Raw genomic sequence first — 13,946 nt, forward strand, 5'->3', positions numbered from 1 at the left:
CCACCGTGACAAGCTCCACCGGGTTTGTTGTCGTCGCAAGGAAAGCAATCAATGAAAACACGCGTCGAGAAAACATTTGGGGGCCCAGCACACCGCCACCCCCGGCTCGGATATGACAAAAACAGAGCGTCTGCAAAAGTGATCACACTTGACACTCCGGGTAAAGGAGTCAGACTGACACATGACCAACATTGAACTGGAGGAAGAAGAGCTCCACCTGAGAGGAATCGTGGGAGAGGGGAGGAGTATGAGGCCTACTTGTTTGTGTTGCGGTTTTTACAGAGGCCCATCGAAGTGGTAGTGGGGGGTGGCTGACTCCAACAGAAACAGGACAAATGGGCCCAAAACTCTCAATCTTAGTGAGGTACAGACTTCTTTAACCATTTGATAGAGAAATCTACGAGCAAAATGAAATCATGTTTAAAGTGTCATTTAATTTGGGCATGTCAAGACGTTTGGGTGCGTATTCAGCGCCCCCAAACGCCTGTGCATAAAGGTGTCGGCTGTTTGGGCGGAGGACACTTTGAAGACCACAGTAATCAAGGTAAAGCAAGGGGGCGAAAAGATGGAAAAAGGCGAGACTCGGTCACACAGTGGGAATAAACAATTTGGGAATGAAGTGCTGTAGAACATCAAAAGACAGTTTGGGAACAGGTGTCGCGCCCAGGCGGACATTTGTCATCTGCGAAGCCTGCAGATTGCTGATTCGTTATAGACCAGACTGGAAGGTGTCAACGTATCTGTGATTCAAAGCTTAAGCCAAGGTACTACCAAGGGGCCGGACTGGGGGCGTGGTCTGCAAATATCAGGGACAGTGTTTTTCTTGTATTTTGCATATGTAAACAATAAAAGTCAGACAGGAGCACAAGGAACTCGAAATGTGATCACACAAACATCAAGCAAAGAAGTGTATCTAGCAAAGGTGTTAATCTGTGGAATAATCTCGAAGGTATTGAAATATCCATTATGAATACAAGAGAAAATTGACACAAGAGTGCCAGGGTGTGGATGTATATAATCCCGATACAAACCAAAAGTTGTAAAAATATCACGGTTATGGGTAAAGTATGAGCCTTAATGGAGACTTCTTCTTACTTTTTTCTTTTCTGATTGATATAAAAATGATTTAGTAGATAAAACACATAACGGGGTAGGACTAGATAAGTTTTTTACTTCATCCTACTCCCTTGAACATAATAACTGTGTTGAATGAAGACTGATTTCTTTCTTTTTACTTTTTTATCTACCTTATTTTCTGTCAAATTATTACTGTATATGTTTTCTGTTCAACAAACAAACAAACAAACGGGGCAACTACCGTCGCACGCCCTCAGAGATCCTCTTCCGCCATCAGAAAAACAATTGTCCCTGTCGAGTCATTTGTTTAACTTTGTCCGAGAAAAAAACTCTGACACCATTCATCGTCAATCATGGGTTAGACTGAGCCACTTAGTACCATCTGAATTGGACAGCACAGATGAGTTTGATATGGAAGAAGCCTTTCACACTTTTTTGGGGGAAAATGAATTTTGAAGACTCTTCCTGTTAGTGTAACGGTCACGTCTCCCGATGTAACCAAAATGCAATCAAGAGTCAAATCTCCTGACTCCTACACATCAAGTGCCTCCAGTCCAATTCCCCCAAAGTCGAATTTCCCCAACACCTCTAAAGTCAAACGGAAAGACAAATGTACCAATCGTCAAACAACCCAAAATTTTGAGGCCTCAAAAGTGAGCCCCCCAAAAGTCCTCCACCTCGCAAGCCAAATGCCCCAAGAACCGAGTGCCTCAACAGTTAAACACAAGAGTCAAATGTACCCAAAGTCAAATGGTTCATAAGTCACACGCCTGTGACAAAGTTCCATGCCCCAAAGTCAAGCAGCCCAACAGTCAAGTCTTTCATAAATCAAACTGTTGTGAGACAGGTCAATACCCTAAAAGTCAGATATATCAAAAGACAAACACTCTCAAATGTCAAATGGCTCCCAGTCAAACACTTCAAAAGTCACGCACTTTCAAGACAAACACCCCAGAAGTCCAAAGCCTCAAAAGTGAACATGCGATGTTCGTCAAAAGCCAAAATAGCTCACCCAATAGACTCGAGCCTTCACCTGAAAGTGGCTCTGGATCTTCACTACCATAGCTGTTCATGTACTGGGCAGACAAACTCGGAGAGGCGAGTTATTGTCTTGCAATTGGTTTGCCCATTCATGACCAGCGGTGTGTTAGCCGCTTCGGTCTGCTGATTGATGGTCACGGACAGAGTGTCTATAGATTTCAACCTCTCAGATTGTTTTTGTATGAGACCCCACTAATAGTCTGAAAATTGAATTGCCCTCTGGGGATAAATGAAGTTGTTTTAATCTTGAATCTTCAACCACTGGATGTAGATTGGTTCTATCGTTACATTGAATAGATCGATTCCCTCACACAATTTTAGAAGTCAGTTCCAAGAGATTTATAAGGTTCTTTCCTTTCCCACTTGAAGTCTGGGCAGGCACTCCAGCGACCCAACTCGTTATAAACAAGCTTTTGCAAAGCCGCCAGAGTTTCTGTCTTTGCCTGTGATGGTTCTGGCGGACAGGGTGAAAACTTACGGTGGAGTGCAGCAGCGGGGTCTGAGACGTGCTCGGGCTGGTGAAGAAGCCGTGCTGTGGTATGAGATACTCATCGGCATCCTCCATGTTCTCGCCGCTCACCAGGGTGCGGCAGAACTTGTTGTCGGGAGGATTTTGCAGGTGCAAGCTCTCATCCCCCTGTAATAAGTACAGCGTTTAACAGAACCAGCCTTATAAACAACAGCTAGATCAGGCACATCGGGAAAGCTCAGACCTGGATGACGAGATAGCGGGGAGGATCCCGCGCCATTTTAGTGAACTCTGCTATTAGTTCTCGGAAGCGTGGTCGACTATCTGCGTCGATCATCCAACCTGCACACACGACAAGATGAACACTGTGTGAAGCAATAAGGGTGTTTTTGTTGTTGTTCATCGTTTTTGTTTTGTTTTGGGGTTTTTTTGGGGGGGCGGGGGTGGAACACAATGACATTTTCATTCATTTCAATTAGGATTTTTTTTTTAAATAATGGGGAAATGCTTAGTGGAAGGAGAAGAACCCTTTTACCAAGCTATTTGACCCCAAACACTCTTACTATATTTAAGTAGAGATTTGTTCTCTTTAGCCACATTTCCCCTCATGTTGGGGGCCTCCACGGTGGGAGATGTGGCAGCTGTCATTCTTGTCAGTGTGAATTAGCTCCCCTTCGGTGCTCTTTTCCTCATATGATTTCTCTGTTCCTTTCCATGTATTTTTTAAGATAGTTAATCAAGGTATGAGTGCATGTTTTGTGTGTGTGTGTGTGTGTGTGTGTGTGTGCACGCGAGCATAGGCATGCTTGTGGGGACATCTGTGTATGTTGGGGGCAGGGGTGGGGTCCTCTCTTTTTATGTTGTAATTTTGACGTTTTCATTGTACAGCACTTTGAGTTGCATTTTTCTATGTGAAAACTGCTCTATCAATAATTTGTGATTGATTGATTGAATAAACACTTACACTTGACCATGATCATATAGACGTCAATGGTGCAGATGGGAGGTTGAGGCAGACGCTCGCCTTTCTCCAGGACGCTGGCTATGTCGCTGGCCGGAATGCCGTCGTATGGCTTGGTCCCGAATGTCATCAGCTCCCACACGGTCACGCCTGCGGCGAAAAGGAGAAGTCACTTGGCTTCTCGCGTGCAATCCAGCCGTGGAAATGCGAGCAACAGGATGTGAGCAAAAATGACCCGCGGTGTCCAAATGTTGACAAATGGGATGTGGGAGTTAGCAGGACGTATCCGGGGAGTTCAGAGAGGGGGAAAGGCTATAATTTGTGCCAAGGCTTGCTAATGGCTTAGACAGAAAGGTACGATCAATCTCTAAGGGGATAGAAGACGATTTTAAAGCATGTGGGAAAGAAGGAAAGATACAAAGAAAAATACAAAGAACGATACAAAGAATAAAGAAAGACAGACAGACAGACAGACAGACAGACAGACAGACAGACAGACAGACAGATGAAAGAAAGAAGGAAATGAAAGAAGGAAAGCAAAGAAAGAGGCAATGTCGTGTTATGTTTCCATGACTCTGCAGTTAGAACACAAGTGGTTGCTAGCTGGAAGACGTTCTTGTGTGGGTTGATGCGATATTGTCCAGCTGGGAGAGCTCGTGTGTTGTGTGTGTGTGTGTGTCTGTGGAAAAAAAGCAAGATGTTCTCCCATCTCATGTTGTGTTGTTAAATGCTGACAACATCCAAAGACAATATTCCATTCACAAATGTCCCCGCCTGCTGGCATTCACAAGCAAACGCTGTTTTTGCAATTGGAAGTTACACAAGCGGCTGTGTGGGACTCACCGTAACTCCATACGTCGCTCTGGTGTGTGTATGTCCTGTTGAGTATTGACTCAAGAGCCATCCATTTGATGGGCACCTGGAAAGTGTGGAGGGAGGGGGATTTGATATGAACTTTATGATAAAAGCATTAGTTGGAGACTACAATCCATGTGATAGAGGCCCCTGGTTTCCCAAACAGCAACTGTAATTGACTCAGTTCACACGGAGAGAGTAAAGCAACAACTGTTCGGCACGGCTCAACGATTGTGAAAAATTATTTCATTGCAATCTTTTCTCCATCATGACAGTAAATTTGGAAAATAGCGTTGTTATGATTGGTTAGCTCCTGATATGTGGGCGTCTCGTGGGCACCGTGTCTCTTCATTGTGCTGGCACCATTGACATTTGGCGGATCTTTGGTGGACTTGTACTCGGCCGCAACAATCCCTGAGGTGGCCGCAACGGCCCGTCCCCCTAGAGGAAAATATTTCCTCCTCGACAAAGCGTATAGATGTCCCAATTAAAACAGCCCATTTTGACGCGTTACACGTAAAACGGTAGTTCCTGCATGAGAAGAGCTTTTATTTTGAAACTGAAAATTTATTGAGGATTTGTTCACATTATATTGCATCCAAGTCTTTCAATGATTATTCTTGCATTTCCGATTTAGAGTCTTTATGACCAAACGGTCGTGTCACGCAGGGGCGACTCATCTATCTGCAATAATGCTGTGAATCACATAAAAAGAGGCTCTCATCTGATTTGTCATTTTTCTCAGAGCAACCGGGAACTATTTATATTCCTTACATAACACTTAAGACAAAAACAAAAGCACCAAAAATAGCACCTTTACTGACACATGATTACTTGGCTAGAAACTCAGCAGCGTGTTGATAACACAGGCCCGAATGTCACAAGAATGAAAAGACAACTAAAACGGAGTTTGAGCACAAACCTTTCCTCCGTCTGCATGGTACTCCTTTTCGTCTGCATTCAGCAGCTTGGCCAGGCCAAAGTCGGTGATCTTGACATGCTGGGGGGTCTTCACCAGAACGTTCCTGGCCGCCAAGTCGCGGTGGACCAAATGGCGCTCCTCGAGGTAGTTCATCCCCTTGAGTCAGTTGGGTGTCAAAAATGGCCAATTACAACTCAACAGGTGAATTTCAGCATTTTTCTTGTCGGTCAAACACATATTTTTGGATGTCTGGAAGGGATTCAGCGATTTTACATGATTGGTTATTAAAACTATTACTTCCGTTTAAGTCTGATTAGCTTTAAGTCTTTCAGTCACCTTTTGGATGGTACATCAATTACTCACGGATGGTCTCAGCCATACAACACTAATCAGACTTCAGCAAAGAAGCAAACAATCCCAAATGAGACGCAAGTGAGGATTCCCTTACAGTTCTCAAGGTGGTGGTAATGACTAATACAAAGTGAGAACAAACTTCCTCACACGTTGAGCTTTTTTCACTCACAGCTGGTGCTTCCGTGCCCCCTGAGCCTTGGCACAAATGCATTTTTACAGGAACAAGTGAAAATACACAAAGTCGCCTTCATCCAGATTTCAAACAAAACATGCATTATTCTCTCCACCGATGTGATGATGGTGTTTGATAGTGTTATGCATATTTGCTTTCTGACGAATTAGTTGCTCTGTTGGAGTGGCCTCGACATGCCCGAAAACACTTTACAAGCGCAAGTATGCTACTGACAATGGATGTGTTTCATAGGTCCCAAGTAGTACCGACTGGAAAGTTGGAGGGGAAAAAACAGTTTTACAGATTATCATAAATTAGATGAGCATTTGCAATGATTGCAAAATATCACAGATGTTGAGAGTTACTCACTTTCCGACCTTGAATATGATCATACTTGATATTTTGAGTGCTTTGCAGAGGTAATAAAAGGAGTCCAATACGCCGTGGCTCACCTTGGCAATCTGCACGCACCAGTTGAGCAGGTACTGTGAGTAGATATTGTCCTTGTTTTCCTTGACGTAGTCCAGCAGGCAGCCAAAGGGCATCAGCTGCGTGACAAGCTGTACAGTGGACGTCAGACAGATGCCCAGAAGGCGACACACGTGTGGGTGCTCCACGCTGGCCATCACGTAGGCCTCCTGCAGTGCACATATGCAAAAATAGGCCTAAAAAATGGCACCAAAACTAATTTTACTTCATATGGCCCGCCAACCATTTACGAATGTGCTTGTATTCATTCGGCTCACGGGTGAGTTGTAGCTTATCCTAGTTGACTTTGCGGCAAGAAGCGGTGTAAACCTGTCATGATTCTGTTTTTATTTAGACAGTTTGGTTTCCTCATGTGCTTTTGTCTTCCTCGTTTTGGTTTTGATTCCACCTGTTCTTGTCCTGGGGCCAACACCAGATTCTGTTCCGGCGGCAAACATCCTGTGGCCACCATCAGTCCCTGTTGCAACAGCACACTTCCTGCGGCCGCCACTGGGTGACCATGGGACCTCAGGGATCATCAGGCCCTTGAGGGAGGGGAACTGTCATGATTTAGTTTTTGTTTAGATAGTTCAGTCCAGGTGTTCTTTGTTGTCTCGTCAGTTTGCTTGTACAGTAATCCCTCGCTCTAATGTGGTTCACCTTCTGTGGCTTCGCAATCAAAAAGGATACAGCCTCAGACAGATCATCCAATCATCATGCAAAAAAGCTGATAGTCCGGGCCAGGCGGTATGCTGAGCGTCTAATGGCCGGGACAAAACCAGCATTTATCCAATGACTCGTCTCGTTTCAATGCATTGGGACAATTCTCGAGACGCGCAGCGTCCGCGCAGTCGACGCTCAGCGTCCACACAGTTTAAAGCACAGTGAAGCTGTGGGAATGAATGAGAAGAGAGTCGCGTCGTAACCAGTAATAAGAAGCTGATTTGAACAAAAGTTGAGCATGTTGCGCATATTTAGTCAATGACATGTACACACAATTGTACGTACACACATATTTGATCACTTACTTTCTGACATTTTATGGAAAGCTGAGCTTCCCTTGCAGTCTTAGAGCAATCGCCGCTGCATTGTATACATAGTTCAGTATTGTATAATAACTGTAAAAAATAAAGCTGACTATCAAGTACCAAGTACAACTTTATTGTAAAATGTGCTGTATGTTTTCACATACTTTTTTGCTTTTTTAAAATAAATCCTACTTCACGGATTTCACTCATCACGGGTTCTTTTTGGAACGTAACCCCCGCGATAAATGAGGGATTACTGTATTTAATTCCCTGGGTTCTGTCAGTCTTGCTCGGATCATTGTGTTGCTGTCACATTGTATTGATTTACTGTCATGGGTTTTTGTGTTTGTTACTTAGGTTTAGTGGATTTTTTTGTGTTTCAGATTCAGTTTTTCCAAGTGTTTTTTGTTCATACATTTTGTTCATTTGTTGATTCCCTGCTTTTTGGGTCTACCATCAGATTCCTCATGACAAAACCAAAGGGCAAATTTAGACAAAGCTCACGCTTTAACCGCATCTCATTTTTCTTCCTGTAACCAACCGCATGTTGCTGTTACATATACACCAACAAACTGACTGTACATTATTTGTACTCAATACATACTGTAACTTTGGGGTAAATTCAGTAAAATTTGATCATTTCCATTGGCACACTTGATAATCTCATGCCACACGAATGTGCTATGGCATCGTGGTTGAGAATCACTCGTTGGATGTTAGTGCAAAAAAAATAAATGTGACTTCAAACATTTTCTATAAAATGAATAACTGCTTTATGATAGAGATGGCTCGAGTATGGAACAAATTCATTTGCTTGAAATGATTGCCTGTGGGAATATTAGAACAGCTCATGCAGTTTGAAGAGGTTGCATTCATTTTCCAGAAGGCCTTGAATCACACCAACGCCCACACGATTGGATTTACAGTATTCTGGATTTCCTCCAGTAAGACGGTTTCTCCATTTACAGTCAAAACAAGCGGTCGTGGTGACTTTTAAAATGGGAGTCCACTTACGTCTAAGATCTCTTTGTTGGCTTTCGGCGACGTGGCCTCTCTCAAAACCTTGATGGCCACTGGGATCTTCACATCTTCTCCCTCTGGCACCCAAAGACCCTGCATGGACACACAATCCAAGGAGGGTCTCTTTAATGACAACGACCTCCAATAATATCGCAACAGTGACAACAATTCCTTTATTTTAGCTGTTCACTGAACACATCAGGGATTTCAAACACCACATTTTTAAGTAAGCGAAACAATTTGCAGTACTGTGCAGTCCAATGCAGTTCAGTGTAGTATGGCTAATGTTTGCGCAATGATGCTGTATGTTTGTCGCGCATGCAGAGCTCCATGCTTTTCATGTTGGTTACATCTGTAATGGATGTCGAATTCCAGGGTAGGTAAAATCAAGGAATAATTTGAAATATTGGGTAAAAAAGTAAAAAGAATATCCGAAAAGTAATGCCGGCAGTACATTTAACATCATCAGCGTTGTTGTTGTTTTTTAACATTTTCAAAATCGGGCAATTTGACACAGGAAGGTTTTCAACAATCCATTTTTTAATTGCCATCCTTTTTATAAATTTAACATTAAAGTATGGTTGTGTCAGTTTTGAACTTTAATCTCGAACATGATGGGCTGTCGACTGATCTTTATATGAGCAACCACATGATATATGAGTAACTTGGCACCCTAAAACCATTTCTTCCGTCCTGGGGTAATATACTGGATATGAGAGTCCAGTAAGAAATCTACACAAGCAATAAAATGCTCGCCAATCAGAAGACGAATAGCAAACGCATTGCGTCATTCTACTCTTAAGCCTGCATGTGTGTGCTGAACGCACACAGGAAGCCAACGTGAAGTCAGTGGAGTGTGTGAGCATGCGAGTTAAAAATGTGTCTTTTAATTGAAAAATTGACAACAGATGCGAAGCAAAGTCAGAAGAGATTTCTTGTCAACCCTGCCATTTTGAGGGGAAAAAAGAAGCCTGTTATTACCTTGTAGACTGTCCCAAAAGCCCCTGACCCCAAAACTTTGATTTTCCTGAATTCGGGTTCCTTCAGGATGCGCAGCAGGGCTTGGTTGGGGGCCTCGCCACTTGGAGTCAGTGGTTCTACTAACTGGAACGACAGCGCTCAGTATGTTATGACCACCAAAACAATGAGCTCCCATGACACAGATCTCTCTCTCTGGCGATATGTCGATATGTGTTCTCGCGTCTGTCCACCCCATCATACCTCTTTCTCCTGGAGTAGTCGCCTCATGGTCCTCTTCCTCTTGATGTGGCGTCGCCGCAGCAACACGACAACCATCAGGCCCGCCAGCAGGACCGCCAAAAGGCCACCCACCACACCCGCCGCAATTATGGACAGACCCGAAGAGCTGAGGCGAGAACATGAATACTGCTATCTGGGTGCCAAAATAAGCGTTTTTTTCCCTCCTCTTGTTAGAACAATGTCAGTGAAGACCAGCTTGTCGGAGAAATAAACAACTGACAATCGTAAATTGAAAACATAAATTAACGATTCCGTCAATGAAACTACGAAAATTGAAAATAATGCATCAAAACAGAAAATCAAGCGAGGAAATCACAAAATAAATTCTATAGCCCCCTGACAGAATTTACAAGCCATTTATGATATGGTCATTAGCCAACATTTGGACGTTAGCTCGCTGCCTCTAAGAGCAAAGTGCACAAAAATGTAGCAAGAGCCGTACACACCAAAAACGAATACAGTAGATATAGTAGTAGTGAATAGAGAACCACAAATAAGCAGGGGTGTCACAATTTAAGTACACTTTGTGCACACATTTTGCCCCTCATCATGTGTGGGGTCGAGATGTTAGAGATTAAGAGCCGCACAGCAAGTTGAACACACGCCAGTGGGATGAAATCATCGCTTTTTACTTACGTTTTACTCTGGCAGCCTTCACGACCGGGTCCCGTGCACCTGTAAACAAAAATCAAGCACATGTACTAAATACGTCACAGAGGCCGGTGAACTCCATCTGTCTATTTTCTTTAGCAATCACTATTAGGGAAACAGAGGTGTGGTACACTCTGGACGGGTTGCAGACAAAAAAAATCATTCTATACAATACAATACAATACAATACAAGGCATATTTATTTTTTGATTGATTTATCTCAGGCAGCCCGTGGTTGACTGGTTAGCACGTCGGCCTCACAGTGTAGAGGTGCAGGGTGCCTTCCTATGTGGAGTTTGCGTGGGTTTTCTCCAGGTAGTCAATTTTTCTCCCACATTCCAAAAACATGAGTGGCAGGTTCATGGAACACTCTAAATTGTAAATGCGGATGGTTGTTTGTCTATGTGTGTCCTGTGATTGGCTGGCAATTAGGGGAGGGTGTACCCCACTTGCAGCCCGAAGATGGCTAAGATAGGCTCCAGCACGGTATGCAAACCTCCTAAGGATACGCGGATCAGAAAATGGATGGATAGATGGATGATTTATCGCACTCACAATTCCACCTATGGATAATTTTGAGTCCATGAATGAATCCAACATGCATGTTTTGAGGAGAAAGGTCCACAGGTGGCACATGTAAATTGCAGGCAGTAAGGCCGGAGCACAGATTAAAACCCACAACATCAGAACGGCCAGACACAAGTGCTAATCACTGGCCCTAAAATAAAGAACCATTCAATGCAATGTCGTTCCCACCCCCCAATAAGCAGCATTATTATCCATGTCAGGGCACGATAGGTTAGTGACATCACAAAAGAAAAATAGTAGCAGACCAGAAAATGAAGTTTAACTTGTAATTTCCATCATCAAATAGTAAATAACACCAGTTTTCATAATCCAACCCAGGATAAGACGACTTGGAACCATATTGGGTAACTTCAAATGAAACCACACGGCTCATTATATGCCAATGGAACCATGTGATTTCGCCCGGGCCAATCAACAAAGGAAAGCCGTGATTAAAGGGAAGAAAAGTGTGTCATCATTTTCAATGTAATGATCATGATTCCAAATTGAAGTTACCAAAGCAAAATAATGTTACCCTTGGGTGCAGTTGGGGTGACACAGCCGGCAGACTTTGGCGTCGTCGGCATACTTCCACACAAGTGAGTCGTCCTCACCGGGCACGCCTTGAGGACAGCGGGACACGCAGAAGAGCCCGTCTTTGAAGTTGGCGCACTTGCTGCAGTTGGCGGAACCCTGCAAGTGCACATGATTAAAACGTCGTTCATGGAGCCATTAGCTTGGCTCTGACTAATGATTGCAACATCAGCTTAGTTGTTGTGGAGCCCGCCGTTGGCAACAAAGGCAAAGGCCATTCACACATAAAGCGTTAACAATAATTAATCGTGGTATCGAATTTAAATTGTGTCTTTCATGAAAATAATACCACACAAATAGCACTGATCAAGAGCAAATATTAATCAGAGATGTCTTTATGTGTCCCTTCGCATCAGTTTGACGCCCATGAAAAAAAAGTCGATTCATACACCTTTTTGAGATACTTTCATTTTTTGTTTGTTTGTTTTGCTTTTAAGTTTGACCTTCAAAAGCTTGTGCAATACTGATTTCACCATGTGTGTGATGGCGATGGCGTTTCAGAAAAAAAGTGAGTAGGTGTTACCTTTATTTCAGAAATATTCCTAAAAATATTATATATACAGTATTTATATATATTGATTTTTTTTTACATATTATTATGTAAAACTATTATTATGTATACGTGGGTCGATTTGGAATCGGTGCAAAACAAGTTTACTTTGTCAAAATGTGTTGACCAATTTAATGAATGACTACATGAGTCCCCTCCGTGAGCCGTCACCTTACCGTGGTGGAGGGGTTTGTGTGTCCCAATGATCCTAGCAACTAAGTTGTCTGGGGCTTTATGCCCCTGGCAGGGTTCCTAGGTGAGGGACCAGACAAAGCACGGCTCACAAACCCCTAATGATGAATAAAATAAATGGCACTCAGTTTCCCTTGCCCGGACGTGGGTCATCGGGGCCCCCCTCTGGAGCCAGGCATGGAGGTGGGGCTCGCCCGAAGAGCGCCTGGTGGCGCTCGCCCGAAGAGGCAACGTGGGTCCCCTTTTTCATGGTCTCACCACCCATGAAGAGGGGCCAAAGGGGTCGGGTGATATGTGAGCTGGGCAGCAGCCAAAGGCGGGGACCCTGGCGGTCCGATCCTCGGCTGCAGAAGCTCTTGGGACATGGAATGTCACCTCTCTGGCAGGGAAGAAGCCCGAGCTTGTGTGTGATGCAGAGAAGTTCTGACTGGATATAGTCGGACTTTCCTCCACACACAGCCTGGGTTCTGGCACCAGTTCTCTCGAGAGGAGTTGGACTCTCTTCCACTCTGGAGTTGCTCACGGTGAGAGGCACAGAGCAGGTGTGGGCATACTCATTGCCCCCCGGCTCAGTGCCTGCACATTGGGGTTCACACCGGTAGACGAGAGGGTTGCCTCCCTCCGCCTTCGGGTGGGGGGGACGGGTCCTGACTGTTGTTTGTGCACATGCACCAAACAGCAGCTCAGCGAACCCACCCTGTGAGGGTGTGCTGGAGAGTACTCCTGCTGGGGACTCCCTTGTTCTGCTGGGGGACTTCAATGCTCACGTGGGCAATGACAGTGAGACCTGGAAGGGTGTGATTGGGAGGAACGCCCCCCAAACCCCCCGATCAAAACACGAGTGGTGTTTTGTTATTGGACTTCTGTGCTCGTCACGGATTGTCCATAACGAACACCTTGTTCAAACATAAGGGTGTCCATATGTGCACTTGGCACCAGGACACCCTAGGCCGCAGTTCGATGATTGACTTTGTGGTTGTATCGGACTTGCGGCCGCATGTTTTGGACACTCAGGTGAAGAGAGGGGCGGAGCTGTCAACTGATCACCATCTGGCGGTGAGTAGGCTCTGATGGTGGGGGAAGATGCAGGTCCGTCCTGGCAGACCCAAACGTATTGTGAGGGTTTGTTGGGAACGTCTGGCCGAATCCCCTGTCAGAAAGAGTTTCAACTCCCAGCTCCGGCAGAGATTTTCCCATGTCCCGGGGGATGCGGGGGACATGGAGTCCGAATGGACCATGTTCCGTGCCTCTATTGAGGCGGCCAATCTGAGTTGTGGACGTAAGGTGGTTGGTGCCTGTCATGGCCGTACTCGCTGGTGGACACCAGCAGTGAGGGATGCCGTCAAGCTGAAGAAGGAGTCCTTTCGGGCCTTTATAGCCTGTGGGACCTCCGACTTCCGGATGGCTTAGAGGAAATTCTGGTCCACCATCCGACGTCTCAGGAGGGGGAAGCAGTGCACCACTAACACTGTGTACAGAGGGGATGGGGAGCTGTTGACTTCGACTCGGGACGTTGTGAACCGGTGGGCAAAGTACTTTGAAGACCTCCTCAACTCCACCAACACGCCTTCCTTGGAGGAAGCAGAGTCTGAGCAACCTGAGGCGAGCTCTCCTATCTCTGTGGTTGAAGTCACTGATGTGGTTAAAAAGCTCCTCTGTGGCAAGGCCCCAGGGGTGGATGACATCCGTCCGGAGTTCCTCAATGCTCTGGATGTTGATTGCATCTCTGCTTTTTGTAGCAGGGGTCTCCAACTCTCACTGGAGC

At 44.9% G+C, this 13,946-nt stretch overlaps 1 protein-coding gene across 2 annotated transcripts in view; it reads right to left on the bottom strand.

Moving 5' to 3' along the window:
* The window catches only part of egfra (epidermal growth factor receptor a (erythroblastic leukemia viral (v-erb-b) oncogene homolog, avian)), a 51,372-nt gene that overhangs the window by 3,575 nt on the left and 33,851 nt on the right, over window positions 1–13,946 (bottom strand). For both annotated transcript variants that reach the window (XM_052088401.1, XM_052088402.1), the window contains exons 15-25: window positions 11,381–11,538; window positions 10,264–10,302; window positions 9,589–9,733; window positions 9,349–9,471; window positions 8,362–8,460; window positions 6,304–6,489; window positions 5,326–5,481; window positions 4,392–4,467; window positions 3,552–3,698; window positions 2,832–2,929; window positions 2,597–2,755 (exon numbers count right to left, since the gene is read on the bottom strand). In XM_052088401.1, coding sequence (XP_051944361.1) covers window positions 2,597–2,755; window positions 2,832–2,929; window positions 3,552–3,698; window positions 4,392–4,467; window positions 5,326–5,481; window positions 6,304–6,489; window positions 8,362–8,460; window positions 9,349–9,471; window positions 9,589–9,733; window positions 10,264–10,302; window positions 11,381–11,538 — 1,386 coding nt within the window. The remainder of the gene's footprint in view (window positions 1–2,596; window positions 2,756–2,831; window positions 2,930–3,551; window positions 3,699–4,391; window positions 4,468–5,325; window positions 5,482–6,303; window positions 6,490–8,361; window positions 8,461–9,348; window positions 9,472–9,588; window positions 9,734–10,263; window positions 10,303–11,380; window positions 11,539–13,946) is intronic.

The sequence above is a fragment of the Hippocampus zosterae genome, chromosome 15 (genome assembly GCF_025434085.1).
Source record: "Hippocampus zosterae strain Florida chromosome 15, ASM2543408v3, whole genome shotgun sequence".
In the NCBI taxonomy this organism is placed as follows: domain Eukaryota; kingdom Metazoa; phylum Chordata; class Actinopteri; order Syngnathiformes; family Syngnathidae; genus Hippocampus; species Hippocampus zosterae.